The sequence below is a fragment of the Molossus molossus genome, unplaced genomic scaffold (assembly GCF_014108415.1).
Source record: "Molossus molossus isolate mMolMol1 unplaced genomic scaffold, mMolMol1.p scaffold_m16_p_6, whole genome shotgun sequence".
In the NCBI taxonomy this organism is placed as follows: Eukaryota; Metazoa; Chordata; class Mammalia; order Chiroptera; family Molossidae; genus Molossus; species Molossus molossus.
In genome coordinates, this window is record NW_023425399.1 from 98,683,883 (window position 1) to 98,705,153 (window position 21,271).

Genomic DNA, 21,271 nt, shown 5'->3' on the forward strand with positions numbered 1-21,271 from the left:
CCTCCCCTCTACTGGGTATTGAGCCCGCAACCCAGGCATGTGCCCTGACCAGGAATCGAACTGGAACCTCTCAGTCCATGAGATGATGCTCAATCCACTGAGCCACACCAGCCGTCCGGGCAATATTTAAAGAGTAAAATTACAGCCCTGGACAGTTTGGCTTAGCAGTTAGAGTGTCGGCCTGCAGACCAATGAGTCGTGGGTTCGATTCTGGTCAAGGGCACATACCTCAGTTTCAGTTCATCCCTGGTCCTGGTTGGGTCATGTGGGAAACAACCAGTCATTGTGTCTCTCTTGCATCAATGTTTCTCTCTCTCTCTCTCTCCCTTCCTCCCACTCTATCTGAAGATAAATAGAAAAATATCCTCAGATGAGGATTAAAAACAAAGAGAGAGTAAAATTACATTAGAATCTCTTTTAAAATGCAAAACAATTGATTTCTCAGTCTTCTTCCTTTGTTACCTCCTCTTTCACTCATTCTGTATAGAGGGGGCAAACCTGTTGGACAATTTCTACCTCAACGAAAAAGTGGAAATGAAATGGAGAAGAAAAATTAATCTAGCAGCAGCAAAAACATTTGCCTCAATTACTAAAGCAACCATTTTTAGAGCATTTAAAAAAATTATTTTTTCCTTTTATTGATTTTAGAGAGAGGAAGTGAGAGGGAGAGAGGGAGAAACATTAATGAGAGAGAACATCGACTGGCTGCCTCCTGCATGCCCCCCACTGGGGATCAGGCCCACAACCTGGGCATGTGTCCTGACCGGGAATTGAACGGGTGACCTCTTGGTGCATGGGTTGACGCTCAACCACTGACCCACACCAGCCGGACTACAGCATTTTTAATAGTGGCTAATAGTCACTCAGAAAAAAACACACCATTTCATAAATGGTTCACAAACCATTTCTAAGCCAGCTTCTTGCAGAAACATCTACTAGAAGAAACAGAAGAAAGGCCCTGGCCAGTTTGGCTCAGTGGTTAGAACGTCTGCCTGCGGTCCAGAGAGACCCGGGTTCGGTTCCCGCTAAGGGCATGTACCTCGGTTGCAGTTTGTCCCCGGCCCTGGTCGGTCGTGCGGGTGGCAGCCACTCGATGTGTCCCTTTCACATCGACGTTTCCCTCTCTCTCTGTTCCTCTCTCTCCCTCCCACTCTGTCTGTACAAAAAATGGAAAAATGTCCTCGGGTGAGGATAAAAAAAAAAAGAAAAAAGAAAAAGAAGAAAGAAATGCTAAGGCCACAGTGAATCTTGTAGAGGAACCTGTCTATTCTGTGACTCTGTAACTCTAATCAAAATAATGGGAACTTACCACTTCATGAATGGATCTATTGAAGCCATCATCTTCTGTAAGGATCAACAATATTATAAGCGCCATATACACGTGGTGTGAATTTCTTTCTTCAACATGATACAGAATCTCGAGAATTGGTAAAACCTAGGGAATATAAATTTTACTTTACTATTTCTATTACTTTATTATAAAATCAATGTCTTAAACATTTACACTTTTATTACATACCCTTTGCTTTAACATAATAGTTACATTTTTCTTTAGAGAAAAAAACACACAAACCAGCCTCTGACCAAAAGTACTTTCCATATGTATAGCTAAGACACCAGCAAAGGAAATCACCAGCCTGTGTCATTCTGCTGCCACATAAAGGTTGGGTTTGCAGAGACCATGTCAGCTCACAGTCAGCACTTGACACTGAATAGAGGCAGGTCTGTCTCCAGCCTAGCAGGAACTTACACACAGTATTCTTAGAAACACTGTAATGTGCCAAACATTACCTTCCTAACAGCAAAGACTGTAACATAAAAGAATTGTTAACAACAAAAATCAGATCAACACAGTAAAATTTCTACCATAACATAGTTTGTAATCATAGCTTCAACAAATATTTATTAGAGAAGAAAAGCAAAAGGACAGCTAGAGACATCAGAAAAGATATTAAAATAACCTATGCAAAAAATTTAAAAACAAAAAAGCAAATTAAATAAAGAAACCCTATCCCACCCTCCCAAGTAAAAACAAAACCTGTAACTTTTCACTAGTGTATATCATATACAGACAACTGCTCCCTGCATCTTTTTTAAAAATTGATCTTACAGAGAGGAAGGGAGAGAGAAAGAGAGAGAAACATCAATATGGGAGAGAAACATTATTGTTCGGTTGCCTCTCACACGTGCCCCAACTGGGGACTGAACCCACAACCTGGGTATGTGCCCTGACTGGGAATCGAACCAACCACCTTTTGGTGTATGGATGACAGTCCAACCCACTGAGCCACACCCGCCAGGGCATCCCTGCATCATCTTATATACCAACCTCTTTACCACAGAACTTGCCAGAACAGGTGATGTCACAGGCGTTCTGCTTATTGCTATCATTTCCCTTAGGAAACATCACGCTTAGAATTGTCTCTGTGCTCATACACACCCATCAGTAAACAGGCTTTCTCATTATAAATTTTTACTCACGTAAGTAGTATACTGTTATACCCAATTTTGCTATTTAGGCCAATGTTTTTCACATATAGCTTGTATGGAGACAGATTCTTCCATTATGTTTTTTGTTCTTACTGTCACTTTGACATGGAATATGATCTTCAAATGAATTTTAATATTCCACATTACTATTTTATCTTTAACACTAAAGAAAAGGGAGGGGGCTACCAAATACCTCGTGAATCCTGCTATCAACCTATAAAAAATGGTGCAGAGGGAATATTCCTTTTGCTGCCAGCAGTGGGTGACTGCTAAAGACCTAAAAGACAGGGAAACTTGTCATACTGCTATGTTCTCCTGCTCTGTGATGCCATCTCTACATGCTCTGTCTCCTACACTGTAACACCCATACTTTTGCCTGTGTCTGGTGACATCTCCCCATTGATTTCTCAACCATCAGCTTTGTGGCAACCAAGCAAATATGTACACTTCCCTTCTGGGGAAAAGAAATCATTCTTTAAAATATTTTAAATACAAAAAGCATGACATGTTTCGCATGATACTTACAAGATTTTCCATATCTGTGCGAGCCAACATGTATGTTCTAATATTACTATTCTGATGGAGCAATGTATATAAGAGGAGAGTTGCTTGATCAGATGTCTGCTGTTCACATAGAGTTGTGTACAAACTGTTAAAATTAATCTGGAAAGCATGTGGAATTGATGAGGGGAAAGGACTATTATCTGGAATACAGAAAACACAAAAACTTTTAAATAGTACAGTAGTATTTTCTAGACTGTGCCTTTTATAAATAATAAAAGCCCATTCATATATACAATTCAATTTCCATTAATTTTGTATAAGTTGCTACATTTCAGATTCAAAATTTCAGTTTACATTTAAATTTTTACTTTAAAAAAACCTAAACTAACGTAAAACATGGTGACTAGAGTTGATAACACTATTATTGTATAAATGAAATTTGCTAAGAGATTAAAGTGAAATATTCTCACCAAAAAAAAAAGAAAACACTGAGACAATCTATTTCTCTGTACTATCTAAAGAGCTTTCAAATGATTATGTGGATCATCCCTTATTTAATCTACACAACCACCATGTTATTACTCTGACCAGTACAAAAGATGAAATAGAGGCTCAGAGAGGTTAAACAGCTTTTCCAAGATCAACCCTGAGTAAAACACAGATTAATTAGCCTCTGTTGTTTTTACTACATAATACTGCTTCCTTAACAATAGCAATAATTCAGGGAGTCAGTACTATAATAGATGCTCATTTAATTCTTATAAAGACCCTCTTGCAGTAGAGATTGTCATCCCTGCTTCACAAATAAAGAAACTAGTATTTAAAAATTAAAACTGGGATATGAACTCAGGTCAGTCTAACTCTAAAGCAAATGTTCTGAATCAATGTACCACACAGTATAGAGTATAACCTTTTGATAAGAGAGTACTGTTTCAAAATAGAACCATCTACCTCATAGTTTGGCAAATTTCATACCACAGGCAGCCCACCACCTGTTTTGGAAATAAAGTTTTATTGGAACCAGCCATGCTAACTCACTCATGTATTACTTATACTTGCTTTGTGCTATGATGGCAGAGTTAAAAGGTAGAGAAAGAGACCACATGTCCAACACCAAGCCCCTTTGCAGAAAAAGTTTGCTCATTTCCGTTTTAATTTTTAGTTCTATAAAACTCTAAATAGAATTTGAGTGACAAATTTCAAACAACCAATCATTTAGAGTTTTGTCAGGTTACTTCCTAATTCTAACAGGTAGGGATAGACAGATCTAAATTAAGCATATGCTGGCCTGGTTATCTCTGAAAGAAACACTAATTTAAATGGATATAAGGAAGCACAGCCCTCATCTAAGATTTGTTTGACTCTTCTGAGAATATAGACAGGAAAATCTAAGTTATTCTCATCATTAATCAACATGAAAATACACTGGATGGTCATCTCCACAACTCTAAGACAATAAACAATACAGGGTAAACAATATCCTCTTTCCTCATTAGAAAGAATATCCAAAGAAAAAACACCACAAACCTTGTGTATTCTTAAAGGACATGATGGCCTGTCTGTAGGGGTTTGGTGCATCTGCAGCATCTGTCAGGTTGGCCAGTACCAGCAGAAGCAGGAGACTCTGGTTGGCCAGGGGGGAAGTAAGTGCTGGAGTGGCGGCTGCTTTGCTGCCCACACCACCCAGGGTAAAGACAGTCCAGAGGCCAGCTGGAGAAGAAAACATACAGGTAAGATATACTGACACTAGTAAGAATATATTTCTGTCCAATAAGCTAAACTTTTTCCTATTTAAAAGTTTGAAATAACACTCTCTTTTTTTATTATGAAAGTGAAACAAGCCCATTATTTGAAAATTCTCACATTGCCCAAGGATATAAATTTTTTTTTCTTTTTTTTTTTTATCCTCACCCGAGGACATTTTTCCATTTTTTGTACAGAGTGGGAGGGAGAGAGAGGAAGGGAGAGAGAGAGGGAAACATCGATGTGAAAGGGACACATCGAGTGGCTGCCACCCGCACGACCAACCAGGGCCGGGGACAAACTGCAACCAAGGTACATGCCCTTAGCGGGAACCGAACCCGGGTCTCTCCAGACCGCAGGCGGACGCTCTAACTGCTGAGCCAAACCGGCCAGGGCCATTTTTTTTTCTTTTTATTGATCTTAGAGGGAAAGAAGGGAGAGGGAGAGAGAGACAGAAACATTGATGAGAAAGAACACTGACTGGCCGCCTCCCACATGCCCCCCACTGGGGATCTGGCCCACAACCTGGGCATGTGGCCTGACCGAAAATTGAAACAGCGACCTCTTGGTGCATGGGTCGATGCTCCACCACTGAGCCACACCAGCTGGGCAAGGATACAAAAAATTTAAAGACTATTATCATTCCCTATTTGCATAACTCCATTGCCACTTCCCATAAATAACTACCATGAAGTTTCTAATATATCTCTCCATATTTTTCTTTATATACCCAAACATATTCATATTTATAAGAACAACTTTATACTAATTTATCTGAAAATCTAAGCAAAATATTAAAATAGCTAGGAAAATACAAAATATCTAAATTGACCAAAAGGACAAACGCCTGAATTGGCAAATAATCTTAGAAGAGTGAAAAACAGAATCAAAGAGCTAACCCTAAAAACAAACCAAGTCCAGCTATTTTTACAAATAAGTCTAAACAACCCTTGAAGTACAGCTACTTCTTATATTATATAAGCATTTCCAAAGTAGAGACATAAATTATATCTAGACAACTCATTTGACAAGGCCAGTAAAACCTTGATCCAGAAACTGGATAAAGACTGCAATTAAAACAAAAAAGAGAAATGAATAGATTTTTAGATAGCCTAAATCAAAAAGAGATGAAATTTTGTAGAAAAAGTTGTTAAAAGAATAAATGCAGCCCTGGTCAGTTTGGCTCAGCAACCAGGTTATAGCACTGACTGATGAATCAGAGTGTCTCGGGTTCGATTCCCTGTCAAGGGCACATATGTGGGTTGCCGATCCTCAGCTCTGGTCGGGGTTATGCAGGAGGCAACCAATCAGTATGTCTCTCTCACATTGATGTTTCTCTTTCTCTCCCTCCTTTCCTCCCTTCTACTCTATCTAAAAATCAATGGAAAAATATCTTTGGGTGAAGATTAACAAACAAACAAAAGAATAAATGCATCATGATCAAGAAAGTTTTGTCTCTGAAATGCAGAAATGGTTCACCATTTAAAAAAATCTATAAATGTGTTTCTCTTCATTCAAAAAAGAAAAAGAAAAAAAAAATATGGTCATCTCAAGAGATGCCAAATATTTTTAAATTAAACTTAAAAAGCTATTCTTAATTTAATGAAACAAATTCTTACAAAATAGAAAAGGAAAAAAACCTCTTGGTTTCTAAAATCTACCTAATCAGAAATCCACAGTGGTCAAACATTGGAAGAATTCCCATTAATACCACCAACATCAGCACTGTACTACTGATATTCCAAGAAAAAGATATTAAGAAAACACACACACACACATAAAAAAAAATAGAAAAAGAAAAAAATTTCATTATTTGCAAGCAGTCTATTTGTACACTATCCATGAAAGTAGCCACTAGCCACTGTGGGTCATTATGGGCATTTGAAATGTGGCTATGTAGTTCAAATCACATTGTGCGGTAAGCATAAAATACATACTGAGTTCTAAAGACTTACTACCAGAAAAAGTAAAAATCTGTCACTAATTTTTTAATATTGATTACACATTGAAATGGTAATATTCTGGGTATACTGTATTAAAGTGCGATGTTAAAGTAAATTTCACCTTTAAAAAATTTTTTTTTCTTTATTGATTTTAGAGAGAGAGGAAGGGAGGGAGAAAGAGAGAGAATTATTAATGAGAGAGAACACTGGCTGGCCGCCTCCTGCATGCCCCCCACTGGAGATTTGGCCCACAACCAGGGCACGTGCCCTGACCAGGGATCGAATTGGCGAGCTCTTGGTGCATGGGTCGATGCTCAAGCACTGAGCCACACCAGCCGGATTCTTTATACTTTTTAAATATGACTTCCAGAAAATTTAGAATTACATGGTTTGCATCTATGGTTCACATTATATTTCTATTGGATAGAGATGTTCTAGGTTCTAGAACATCAAGAGAATCAACTGACACTATTAGAACTAATAGATCTTGGTACTGTTCAATGATTTAAAAAAATCAACATGAAAAATTCAAAAGTCTGCCTCCTATACCTGAGCAATAATTAGCAAGTCCAACCACAACAGCAACAAACCCATGAAATATTCAAGAATAAACATAAAAGAGGTGTGGAAGGCCTTTAAGCAGACAGCCACAGAACATGACTAAAGGTCACATGAGATCTGAATTAGTATAAAAGTACAACATATTTCTGCACAAAAAAAATAAATACTGTAAAACTGCCCCTTAAATTAATCTAAAATTCAGTATAACCACTATCAAAATCCCAAGAGGAATTCAAGTAATATTTGGTAATACAGTGTAAATAAAATATTGCTGGATGTGAAAATACGTAAGAAAAAAATTTTTGAGAAGGACTAATTGGGAAGAAATGCTCCTGATCAAATAGCAAAATGTTTATAAAGCCCTAGTCATTTAAAAGTATGGTGTTAACAGTAGACAAATAATTTAATGGAAATGAGTTCAGCATAGAAGCACATGTGTTTGATAATTAGCCTTATGATACAGGTAGTATTCAAAATCAGTAAGAAAGAAATTTTGTAACTGTCTTTGGGACAATAGGATTTAATCATCTCCCCAATATTTAACTATAAAAGTATGTGTATAAACCTTGAGTTGAGAAAGTCTTTTTCTTATACAAGACTCACAATTAAAAAAGATATAAAAATAGTAATTTGACTACTTAAGAGTTAAATACTTTGTAATGAATTATATTATAAACAAGACAAGAGAAGGAGAAAACATTTTTAACATATAAAACAGAAAAGAGCCCTGGCCAGTTTGGCTCAGTGGTTGGAGCACTGGCCCTTGGACCAAAGGTTGTTGGTTCAATTTCTGGTCAAGGGCATGTATCTGGGTTGCAAGGTTTGATCCCCGGCCCTGGTTGGGGTTGTCTGGGAGGCAATCAGTCGATGTCTGTCTGTCTGTCTGCTTCTCTCTCTCCCTCCCTCTCTTCCACTCTATCTAAAAAAAAAAAAAAAAAATCAATGGAAAAGTATTCTCAGGTGAAGATTAACCAAAAAAAGAAAGAAAGAGAAGAATATTTATTTGTTAAAAAGACCTTCTGCAAATCAGTAAGAAAGCTAACAATTCAAAATAAAAATAGGCATTAAAATCCAAAGCAATAAAAAGATAAAATTCATTAATTAATATGACAATGAGATCATCCACGAACACACAAATTTTTAAAAGATTTATAACACCCAGTATTGTTAAAGGTACAGAAAACTACCAATAGTAAGAGATCAAAGTAGTACAGAATTTTTGGAAGATGTCTGGCAGTTGTCATTGAAATTAAAAGTGCACATCCCTGGTCGTGCGGGTGGCAGCCACTCGATGTGTCCCTTCACGTCGATGTTTCTCTCTCTCCCTTTCTCTCTCTCCCTTTCTCTCTCTCCCTCCCACTCTATCTGTACAAAAAATGGAAAAATATCCTCAGGTGAGGATTAAAAAAAAAAAAAAAAAAGTGCACATCCCCATCAACCCAGTGATTTTATTTCTTATTCTAGAGAGTATTTGAACAGGTACACAAAGATTCACGTACAGGAATATTTACTCTAACTTATTTTAAATGGTCAGATAATGAAAACAATGTGGATGTCCACCAAGAGCTATGGCTAATCCATACTATGGAATACAATATAAAGAGGTAGTATGTATTAACAGGGAAATATCACTAAGGTATAATGTTAAGTAAAAAAAAGTTGCAGAAAACCTGAGGTTAATAATTTTAAAGTCACTCACTAAAATTGTGTGTGTGTGTGTGTTTTAAAAACAGGAAGGACCAAGTGTACATCATAGGCGTAAGAGAAATTACCTCTGGCATGGAATTCAAGGACTTTCACTTTATTTGTATAGTTAAATATTTTACAATAAGAATATATTCATTTCATTTATTTCTTTAAAAATAAATGTAAAATATCAAAATTAAAATAATAGAACAGTACACACCCAATCAGTATATAATTATGTAAAATATGGAAAAACCTCATCAGTACATCATTAAGTGAAAAGACAAATCACAAGTGTGTGTGTGTGTATGTGTTTTTATATATATAATTTATATGCCCATTTGTTTTTTTAAGAAATTGAAAATAGCCCTGGCCGGTTTGGCTCAGGGGTTGGAGTGTCAGCCTGCGAACCAGAGTCCCGGGTTCGGTCCCCACTAGGGGCACGTACCAAAAATAAAAAATAAAATAAAGTAAAATAAAAAAGCAATTGAAAATAGCGCTGGCCAATTTGGCTCAACGGTTAGAGCATCAGCCCACAGACCAGAGAGTCCCGGGTTCGGTTCCCGCTAAGGGCACATATCTCGGTTGGGGTCGTGTGGATGACAACCACTTGGTGTGTCTCTCTCACATGGATGTTTCTCTCTCTCTCTCCTCCTCCCTCTCTCCCTCCTGCTCTACCTGAAGATAAATGCAAGAATGTTCTCAGGTGAGGATTAAAAAAGAAAAAAAAAGAAAAAAAAATTGAAAATATACCTATCTATGCATGTAAATGCACCTACAGGTGCCTGGCAGGGTGTGATGTTGACAGTGGTTATCTCTGATCATGGAGAAAAGAGCAGAAGTGAAGGTGGCTTGGAAAAGTCTCATGTTTTTTTCAGTGTTTACTTTGTTCCACCCTTTCACAACATAGATATATTCAAGTATAACTTCAGCAATTCAAAAACAATAAGGAAAGAAGTGAGGGAAGCAAGAAAATTCCTAGTCACCAACCCCAGAAAATGTGATGCAACACACACTTGAGTTAGAAACACAGCCCTGTGACTTTTATTTTTAAAAAGCGCCTCCTGAGCCCTGGCCAGTTTGGCTCAGAGATTAGCGTGTAGGCCGGAGGACCAAAGAGTCATGTGTTTGATTCTGGTCAAGGGCACATACCTCAGTTGCAATTTGATCCCTGGCCTTGGGGTCATGTGGGAGGCAACCAATTGATGTGTCTCTCTCACATGGATGTTTCTCTCTGCCCCCCCTCCTTCTTTCCCTCCCACTCTATCTGAAAATCAATGGAAAAATATCCTCGGGTAATGATTAAAGAAAAAGTGCCTCCTGATAGTTTTGGAGGAGTAATCACCAACATGTTAATGCTGATCAGATCTAACATGGTGACAACAGGCACACTATTTTAATCTCTGTACAGGTTTAATTTTTTATTACTTATTACAATGGGTAGATGCCATTTTTACAAGACTACCTTTGTTAAAGAAATGCTTTCATAAAGAAATCTAAAATGGGTAGCAAAATAGGCAAAACTGATCAATTTCATTTTTCCTGAACTGACACAGGCAGATACTTTTTATTTCTTGTTCATACCATAAACACTTCAGTGTGAACATTTGTTCACTTCTAACATTTTATGTTTATTGAACACACCACATAAAACTACCTCATGGATATTCTATCAATACATTATTTCTTACATATGTGGTCCTGAAAATTTCAAACTTTTTCTGTGACTCAATGGAATGATTTTACTATTAACTCTTAAGAAGTTGATTTGGGGTAGGGGTGCATAATAGGCCCCCTGCCAAAACTCCAGAGGTTCCCAGAGTATACAGGAAAGCTCAAACTGCACAACCTATCCGGTATAAACCTTCAGTGTAGGTACAAGTAAACTTGAGGCCTACCAAGAGAAATCAGCAGGAAGGATTTTTTTTATTAAAGTAGGAAGGATGACTGAGGGAGACAGAACGTTCATCCTTTTCATTAGGAAAATCTGGATAGTTGGATAAAAATTATCAACTAATTACCACACATCACAAATTTAAATGTATTCAAAACAATGTTCATTATATCATTGAGAAACTTGAGACATTTAATTAAAAAATCAAAATTATATAAGTACAACTAATAGCCAAGTATTATTTGCTTTGGGATTGATTTGTCGTTTATCTTAACATTTAAAAAAATTTCCAGTCACTTCCTTCCACTCAGAGTATGTTCCACAACTGTCTATCCCTATATCCACCACTGTGTGTTCCAGGATCGCAAGCAAAGAAAAACACAATTAGAAAGTTCAATCTGCAACAAAAATAATCACAAAATGCTCTCCAAGGTAAAATATACATGTTACTTTTTTTATCCTCTTCATAGCTGTGCATCTTCAATACTATGAGAAATAAGAGTTGACTACCAATGGAGAAATTTCACAAAATTCTGATTCTCTTTTAGCACAACTTCATTCTCCTTATTTTTGTTCCTTCAAGTTTTTCCAAGAGGGCTGAGAACCTACTTATAATACCAGACAAAATAACATTTTATTGAGAAGCTATCCCCCCCAGCCCACCCACAAACATAGCCCTCCTTCCTTTCTCTGGTAAATATTATTGCTATGTTGTCTTTCCTTATAGGGAGAAAGGAGGCAGCCTGCCATTGCCTACATTGTAGTTTAAACTGGCCCATAATACTGGACCAGAATTCTTCCAAAAGTTCATTTCTTTTTGCTGATCCAAGCCTCTGATCTGTGACCCAAGAATCTTAGTGGAATTGCATTTTCCTGTTGGGGGAAAAAGAAAACACACACACACACACACACACACACACACACACACTCTTCACCAGAAAAATAAGGAAAAGTTACAATATATTTCATTCTGTTCTAAAAACAAAATTAAGGATGGTCGTCAAAGTTTTTAAGTGTATTTCTCAGTTTCTCCAAATAAACTCTTAAAATAAAATTCATCTAATTAAAAACTAAAAAGTACTAAAATACAAATCTGGTGTTGATAATTCAATTTTTTTAAGTACTGACTCAAGATTATTTAACCTTAACAATAAAAATGTGAGGAAGAGCCCGGCTAGTGTGGGTCAGTGGTTGAGCATCAACCCATGCACCAAGAGGTCGCCAGTTCGATTCCTAGTTAGGGCACATGCCCAGTGGGGGGCATGCAGGAGGAGGCCAATCGATGTTCTCTCTCATCGATGTTTCTATTTCTCTCTCCCCTTCCTCTCTCTCTAAAAATCAATAAAGAAAAAAATTTCTTTTTAAATGCGAGGAAGATACAAAATATGACAAAGTGAAACATCAATACAAATAATAATCATTGAGGGGGAAAAAAAACTCTCATTTTACAAAATATTGAACTCAAAACTAAACACCATTTTAGGACAACAAAATTACTGTTTTCTCATATTACCAAACATGCTACTTGCCAAACTATAATTGATTTTTATAGCTAACAACTATATTACAAAACATGAATTATACAATCAGAACTATAAAAAATAAATGATACTATACACTATCCTCCATAGTTATAAAAATCTCCTAAAAGGGTCATATTCATATATTTGAACCTAAAATATTGCAACAAACCTGATACCATGAAACAATTAAGGAAAAGCAGGTCAGCTATTAAATGGATGAAAATTCTGCTAGAGAAATTTCAATCAACACAGATAAAAGGTGAAACAGTCAATAAATACCTGGTGACTGCCTATTAGATTTAGGCCCTCTGCCAGGCACCAAAAATACAAAGAAGAAAAAAATCATACCCTTTTGAGGAAGTTAATATCAGAAGGAGCAGATGAACATTCAAACAACTACAGAGCGATTTCAATTGCCATAATGATCCAACAAACCTACCTAACCCTTTGAAACACCCTCACTTTTCCTATATAAGCGTAGTAAAATAATAAGGGAAGACAGTTTCATCAATAAAGATATTAAACATGCATTCCAGGGCAGACATTGTGACAGAGTCGGCTACCTGATCCCAATATCATGATTCTCCCTTTGTTCCTTTTTATTAACAAACATCCTGGGCTTTAAGGCTGGGCAGGACTGCAATTTCCAATCTTTCTCACAGCAAAATATAGCCATATGACTAAATTCTAGCCAGTGGGATGTGACTGGGAGTAGCACATGCAAATTTTCAGTTATATCCTTAAAAGGGAGATGTTTTCTCTTCATATCTCCACCTTTCCCAAGGGCTAGAACCCCAGGATAGTGGTAGGGAGAAAGATTTGACTTTGTTATGAAGACACCACCAAAAGGAATGACAAAACAAGAAAGGAGGAACTCTGGTCCCTGGATGTCCTCAAGAAGCAAACCTGCCTGTATACCTGGACCAGCTTTAGGCTTTTATGTGAGAAAAATGTAAACCTTCTATCTTGTTTAAGCCACTGGTATCTGATCTCTATTAAAAGCCAAACCAGCCCTGGCCGGTTTGGCTCAGCGGTTAGAGCGACGGCCTGCGGTCCGGAGAGACCCGGGTTCGGTTCCCGCTAAGGGCACGTACTTCGGTTGCAGTTTGTCCCCGGCCCTGGTTGGTCGTGCGGGTGGCAGCCACTCGATGTGTCCTTTCACGTCGATGTTTCTCTCTCTCTCCCTTCCTCTCTCTCCCTCCCACTCTATCTGTACAAAAAATGGAAAAATGTCCTCAGGTGAGGATAAAAATAAATAAATAAATAAAAATAAAATAAATAAATAAATAAATAAAAGCCAAACCAATATCCTAAATAATACAATTATGTATTATAAAGTTTCAGAATATTGTTGCTTTGTTAGAGACTTGTTTAAAACACAGAAGTTTAAAAATTTCTTTGCCTATCATAATTAAGAACTTTTTAAGATAAGTATAGATTAACATGCTTTTGTAAAATATAATACAGAGATCTCATGTACCTTTCTTTTTTTTTTTTTTATCCTCACCCAAGGACATTTTTCCATTTTTTGTTCAGATAGAGTGGGAGGGAGAGAGAGAGAGAGAAACGTCGATATGAAAGGGACACATCGAGTGGTTGCCACCCACACGACCCAAACAGGGCTGGGGACAAACTGCAACTGAGGTATGTGCCCTTAGCGGGAACTGAACCCAGGTCTCTCTGGACCACAGGCCAACCTCTAACTGCTGAGCCAAACAAGCCAGGGTGATCCCATGTACCTTTTATCCAGTTTTTTCTAATGGTAACATGCTACACAACTACGGCACAACATCACAACAAGAATATTGACATTGACAGTCAAAATATGGAATGATTCCATCATCAGTTAAGATCATATGCATGGAAAAAAAAAAACAACATTTCTCCAATGATCACTTGACTTCTTTGAAGTTTATTCCTTTCAGGGGTCCCAACCAACCTATATTCCAGCTGCAGAGAAAAACTACTGTCTCCAAACATATATACTGACTCCCTGTGCTCTTATATACATTCATCATTTAGTAAGAACCTGCTACAAAACAGGGCAAAATGCAAGAAACTGAATTAGCCACTGATGAACCCCCAAAAACAACGATGCTTTATCCATGTGATTTATAGTCTAAGAAGAAACGGACATGAAACAGAGGCAAGTAAGTAAATAAGCTGCAATAAATTTGTGGGGACAGAAAAAGGATGTTACCTAAATGTCATGATTATCCTTGGAGGAAAAATAGTTTAGAAATATATCAATGAATAGAACTGACCACTGCTTTATGGACTTCTTTACAATTTTATAAGTCAACCAAAGATACTATTCTACTTTCTCCTTTTTTAAAAATTTTATTTCATTTCTCTTTTTTACTTTCTTTCCTGCTTGGAAAATCTTTCAAGAGCGAAATTACATCCGTTCGTTCTAATATTTGAAACAAAAAATAACTATTCTTTCCTCTCTGCTCTCACAGCACTCTGGTTTGTCTGTCACTAATCAACCATCGTGTGACTTTGTACTTATATATCATATGCAAGAGTCTTCCTGTAAACTCCTTGATGGAAAAGAGTTACACCTCCAACTTACAAACTTAATTTGTTCCTTTATTTACTTCACTTAAATAATACATATTTAATATTTGACATTTTACAGTGTATAAACATAAATTTTACATATGCTAATTAAAGGAAAAGCATATTATTTTAAAAATTCTAACATAGGTGTCAAAATGGTCTTAATCCTATATTATAATACTTTAATGTTGTTGAGGGTACAAGAAGACACTAGTGGTAGGGTTGAAATGGGTATAATATTTATGAAGGACAATCTGGCAATATGTATCACAAGCATTAAAAATATACAGGTTACTTGTCCCAGCAAGTCAAATTCTATAATTTATTCTGTTTATCTTAAGACTAAGAAAAAATGTATACACTTAAATACAAAATAAGAAAGAATTCGTTAATTGTGACATATTCATCAACACAATTAAAACAAATCCCATAGTTAAAAATCCAGGCGGATCACCCAAAATGTCAAAATTTTCCCAGAATGTCACGTAGTTTTTAGTATCCAAACTTCCTAGAATATATCATTCAGTTTAATGCTTTTCAACTAATGTTTGTAAAATCTTTTATATAGCCAAAACTCAAAACATTTTAAATAAAATAGTGGGGGGATCAAATGTCATTAGGAATAAAATTCGTATGACAGAATTGTTGACATTTTGAAGAGTGAACTGAGTGTAAAAAAGTAGATATGTGTCTCAGATGTTGTTGGTACTAAGAGATGCCATCAGTGTCATGCCCACTGTGAGCCAATCTCTACCACTGGGCACATACACTAAATGCATTTCCATAAGACCTTTCACAGTGAGCCCTTGAATGTGTTAAGTGTCATACACTAGAGGCAGAATATGAAAAGGTGTTGAAGAAAACTCTGGCAAAGGTAGCAAAACAAGTAAGAAAAAAAGGACTAGAATGGAAGAGAATATGTTACTATTTATAAAACTGTTCATTAAAAGTAATTATTTGATCAAGAAACCATGTTTTAAACATTTTATAGAGAACACACTAGTTCATTACTTAAAGGTCTTTAGGGTGCTTTAGAAAACTGGCTGAATATTTTGGGTCATGGTATAGAATTCTTAAAACTTAAGACAATGGTAAATAAGTTCCAAATTAGCATTTTTAGCAGAATGTCTAATTTTCATGAATGGATTATTGATGTTAAGTGGTAAATGTCATATGGTCAGTTGTTAGGGTTTGACTACAAAAGGACACAAGGGAACTTTTTTGGGTGATGGAAATATTCAGTATCTTGATTATGGTGGTTATAATAAGACTGTATTACTTGTTGAAACTAATAGAACTGTATACTACAAAAGGTAATTTTACTGTATATAAATTATATCTCAATAATCTTGACTCTACCCTTTCCCTCTCCAAAATAATGTTAGTATGGGTGTGAAGCAAGAGAACTCTCAAATCATCTGATGAAGATGATGCTAGATATAGTGAGAGTGTAAATTGGGGCAAATGCTTTGGGAAATGGTTCAATTATAACTACAATCAATGAATGATGCACATCTAGGATCCAGCAAATCCACTAATTATTATCCCCAACAAAATGCTTACCTGTGTGCAAAGACATGCACAAGAATATACACAGGCTATTATTTTAATAGCCCAAAGTTGGAAACAAATCAAATATACATTACAGTATAAAGGATAAATAAAATGTGTGTTAGTCTTAGAATGTAATTATATATGATAATAAAATTGAACAAACTATACTTCATACAAAAACATGAATGAATAAGCAAAAGAAAGATGACACAAAAGAATGCATAGCATATAATTCCATTTATATAAAGTTCAAAGCTAACCTATAGTGCTGGAAATTGGTATAGTGGCTCCTCTGCAGCTGGGAGGGAAAAGTGATTAGGAGAGTGTGTGTGAAGGGTTTCTGGGGTGCTGGAATTACTTGATCTCACTGGTAATTACATGTATGTTCATTCACTTGATGATGATAAACTGAGCTTTACCCTGTCTGTGTACTCTTTTGTATGTTACACTTCAATAAAAATGTTTAACATCAAGAAAAAGGAAAAACAGCATGCATCCCTTTTTGAAAGATGAAGATGATAATGATGCTAGATATATACCATAATACTCAAAGTAGTTATCTTTGATTACTAGAATTAAAGGTGATTTGTTTTGCTCATTAGAATATTTTGATTTCTAAAATGATGATGTAGTAAAAGAAACCATAAAATTTTTTTTAAAGTTCACAGGATATCCTGAGAACATATTTGTTAATATAAATATATTTAAATGTTGGCTTAACAAGGGAAAATCAAATGTGATGTTATATCTTTATTAAAGGGCAGAGTCCTCAAGTACCTCTTTTTCTATATAATCAACTGATGTGTTAAGAAAATGTAAGGTCTAATTATTATTTGTGTCATTTTAAAATGAATGTAAAACAGCAACATACACAATATTGAATAGCCAGTCACACTAGAAAAGGGTGGGAAAGGTCACTAATAGATTCACTTTTTACATGTGTTTACATTTAAAGCACTCTTAAAACATCTGATGACTGCTAGTTCTTAAAACAGTTTTGAGTCAAATTCAATTTTCCTAACACAAAACAACATATTACTATTCCCATCCTGTGTCCCAAAAGGAATGTTTTAACCATCTCAAAAAAGAGGGGAAAAAAAATACACCATAAAAGAACGAGGAAAATGTTTTTAAAATTCATAGTATAGTATAAGAAATTTTATCCACCTCTGTAGTTTGAAATCTGTCAGAATCCCTGATTTATAAACTGGCATAATATAAGCCATATGGAACTTTGTAAAACTTTTATTCCTTTAAGAATAGAAAATAGAACAACTGTTAAAGAAAAATTGAAAAAAATTCACTGAAATAATTCACTATTTTTTAAGACGATACCTGTTTTCAAAAAAGAAAAAAAACAATAAAAAGTTAACAGAATTTACCTGTCTCAGTAAAACTCTAGATTCGCACATCCTTAAATAAACATTGATGAGAACCAAAGACGAATCAGGTACTACATTAAAGTATAAAAGCATAAAGGGAAAACAAAATGAATAAGGAACCTAGAATCCTCAGAGATAATCCTATCTCATACCCACATGCAAAAACATTAGGCAAATTAACTGTGATCCATAAAACAAGAAAGGGGCACAATGAGCTCAGAGGACAGACAAACCTTCCTTTGAACAAGCCCATATCTGGTTCCAGACCACTTCATTCCATCTGTCCCGAAGTCAGCCTCTAAAGCAGTATTTCCCAAAATCAAGCACAAACCATTGATGATGTGAGGGATGATTATATATTGTACTTTTTAAAAACCTTCAATAATTATGTGTACAGAAATATATATAACTAACACTTTGATCTCATAATTTTCAAGGATTTACCACTTAGTATAAGGATAGAGTAACTGTGCCTAAAAATTTGGAAAAGATAAATAAGTATATTGGAATTCCAGCTATCCTCATATAAGACAAAATCATGGTGATTGCATGGATGTGGCTAAGTTGGAGAAATACTGCCCTATAGGAAAATAAGTCCTATATCATAGCTCTACGTATCTGGCAGTGCATGTACCTCCACAAGAGTCCCCCTCCTCAAACAAAATAAGCCCTGTACCCACAACATTCCCCTATGATACACGGTCTCTAACCCCTTAGCACCCTGACCACCCTTCTCTGCTGGTGATGAGTTAACTCCAACAAAACATAAAATTTAGGTATGTGTGTTGATGATGGAAAAGAAACCTAAGTACCTTTTAATAAACTTTAAACCAGATACAACCAGTTATTCCTTCTTTAGCTGAGGAAATCCATATGTAATATGCCACCCCCTGTGAAAACTGCAGGGCCTTATTATGTCTAGGATTTTCTTTGTTACTGCAAACACCCAAACACTTAAAAACAAAGAATAAGCTTATGAACTTTAACAATACTAGTGACCCAAAACAATCAATATAGAATCCACAAATAAAAATTTCTACATAGAAAAATCTTAGACTAATTGCCTACATTAGCATTCAAGTTCCACTTGTGAAGAAGTAAATATAAATCAAATAACTGCAGATGTAATAAAGTATGTAGTATAGATTTATTACTACCTTCAGTATCAGTCATTTTTTCCATATACATCTCCAACTGTTACTTTTCTGGGAATTAAAAACTGGCTCCATGCTAGATGGCCACAGATAAAAGAATCTGTGAGTAACTACTACGCCCTGGTTGAAAGTGACACTCAAGGAAAGATAGAAAGAGTTTCTTCCCCAAACTCTGACCATTTCAGTGTTACTGATAATACCAAGAAGAAAGCCTTAGTGATGGGAATGCTGTCCCAGACCTTAAAGTCAGCAATAACAATGTCATCGATTGTCAAAGCAGAAGATGATGGGGCCTAGGAAAACTAGAATCCTAGTGTATATGGGGGGTACTAGGAAACTAGAATCTTTTAAATGAAAGCACACACATAAATACTGGAAAAAGAAGATTCCAAATTAATGAATCCAGAAGGTTCACAAGACATAAATGATTAGCAAACAAAAATTACAGATAGACAGTAAGTGTGGTACATGCAAATAAAAGTGAACATTATAGACTAGAACGGTCTAAAAGTATTCATGAAATTGAAAAAATATTCCCAAAGCATTTGATTCAATTAGCAGTTAATGAACACACTAACAATAGCTTCCAACATGGGTTATTTAGACTGGCACTGGTGCCAGCACTCAGCCCACCTATCAAGAAGTCAGGTGTCATGCCAGTAACCCAGGTATCCTGAGATAACTGGGGTCATGCCCCCAACAGGAGTGGCAAAAGCATTCTTTTTCAACATAATGAGATATGTTGTGGTCTAGTGTGCTTAATTATATTATCTAGGTTTAACTAAACTGACTCTCATAAAATTTATTTTAAAAATAATGGAACCATAAAACTTTTTAAATTTTCTGGCAAAAAAATCACAGACAGAGAAATTATATGTTAAAAATTCAAGTACAAGCAAACAACGCAAAAAACATCAAAGCTGACCTTTCTTCTACTTGTGTGGGCTCTTTGTTAGCCATTCTGTAAGCTAAAAACAAGGCAATAGTAATCCGATCTCTGAAGAAAACTGCCTTCCATCCATTACCAAGACTCTGAAATACAGATTTATACCCTCTGTTATTAACAATAAACATGGCTCTGAATATATACTGTTCCTTGAGACATTAAATGATGACACTATGAAGCCATAGCAATTAGCAAGACATCTAAAAACCCATCCAGCCTGGCCGGTGTGGCTCGGTGGTTGAGCATCGACCCATGCACCAAGAGGTCGCCGGTTCGATTCTCAGTCAGGGCACAGGCCCAGGTTGTGGACCCCATCCCCAGTTGGGGGCATGCAGGAGGTGGCCAATCGATGTTCCCTCTCATCGATGTTTCTATCTCTCTCTCCCTCTCACTTCTTCTCTCTCTCAAAACCAATAAAGAAAAAAAAGTAAAAAAACAAAAACAAAAAAACTCATCCAGGTAATTATTAATAATTTTTGTCTTGTCAAAAAGATTTTCTGTATTGTTAATAAACACAATTTTAAACACTTTAAAGTTTTTATTTATCTTATCCTTTAGAAAATGTCAATTTGTGGAGGTCTCATAATGTACACATGTTAGTATAACAATGTATTATATAATTTATAAATCAATTAATTCAAATCAACGGTCTGCTTTAAAAGTGTTTATCGATGGGATGTACAATCAATAAAGTTTAAAGACCACTCTACTCAAGAGACTTTGGGGGGGAGGGTTGACAGAAGAGAAGAAAAGGGGGAAGAAAAAGAGAAGCTTCTGCCATTTAATTATGATCTACACAATTACTACACTTAAATCTCATCAAGCATTATCATCATTTACTCAATCTTATAGATAAAAGAATTAAACTCAAAGAGGCTAAGTTCTTATGTAATAGAGCTAAGTAGATCTGTACCCAAGTTGTTCTAAGTGTAAAGCAGACACTCTTACCCACTACCCTCACTGCCCCTCTGGCTCCAAAACAATAAAGGGGGGCCCTGGACTGAATTACAAGTTTAAAACTTACCACAGATCAGATCTTCAGCACATGGGATATAACAGGCCTAAATTCAATCTATTTTCCTACAAGGAATAGCATTCGGTGGTATACAATGAGTCTCACCCCCAATTATCTTGCCACACTCTATCCTACTCTTCACCCTCATCCACAGAATCCTATATAGTTGTTTTTGTTTTTGCTTGGATTGTTCTGTTCGCTCTTCTACTTTCTGTTCATCTTGGTACTGTATCTGCATTTCCTGATTTCCCCCTAAGAAACCATCTCTCCTAGGCATTCTGCCTCTTTCTCCTGGTGAAAAAAATATTACATTG

General features: G+C 36.0%; 1 protein-coding gene across 2 annotated transcripts in view; it reads right to left on the reverse strand.

The window, feature by feature from the left end:
* The window catches only part of DYM (dymeclin), a 347,109-nt gene that overhangs the window by 190,715 nt on the left and 135,123 nt on the right, over positions 1-21,271 (reverse strand). For both annotated transcript variants that reach the window (XM_036246013.1, XM_036246014.1), the window contains exons 9-11: positions 4,522-4,704; positions 3,016-3,194; positions 1,310-1,435 (exon numbers count right to left, since the gene is read on the reverse strand). In XM_036246013.1, coding sequence (XP_036101906.1) covers positions 1,310-1,435; positions 3,016-3,194; positions 4,522-4,704 — 488 coding nt within the window. The remainder of the gene's footprint in view (positions 1-1,309; positions 1,436-3,015; positions 3,195-4,521; positions 4,705-21,271) is intronic.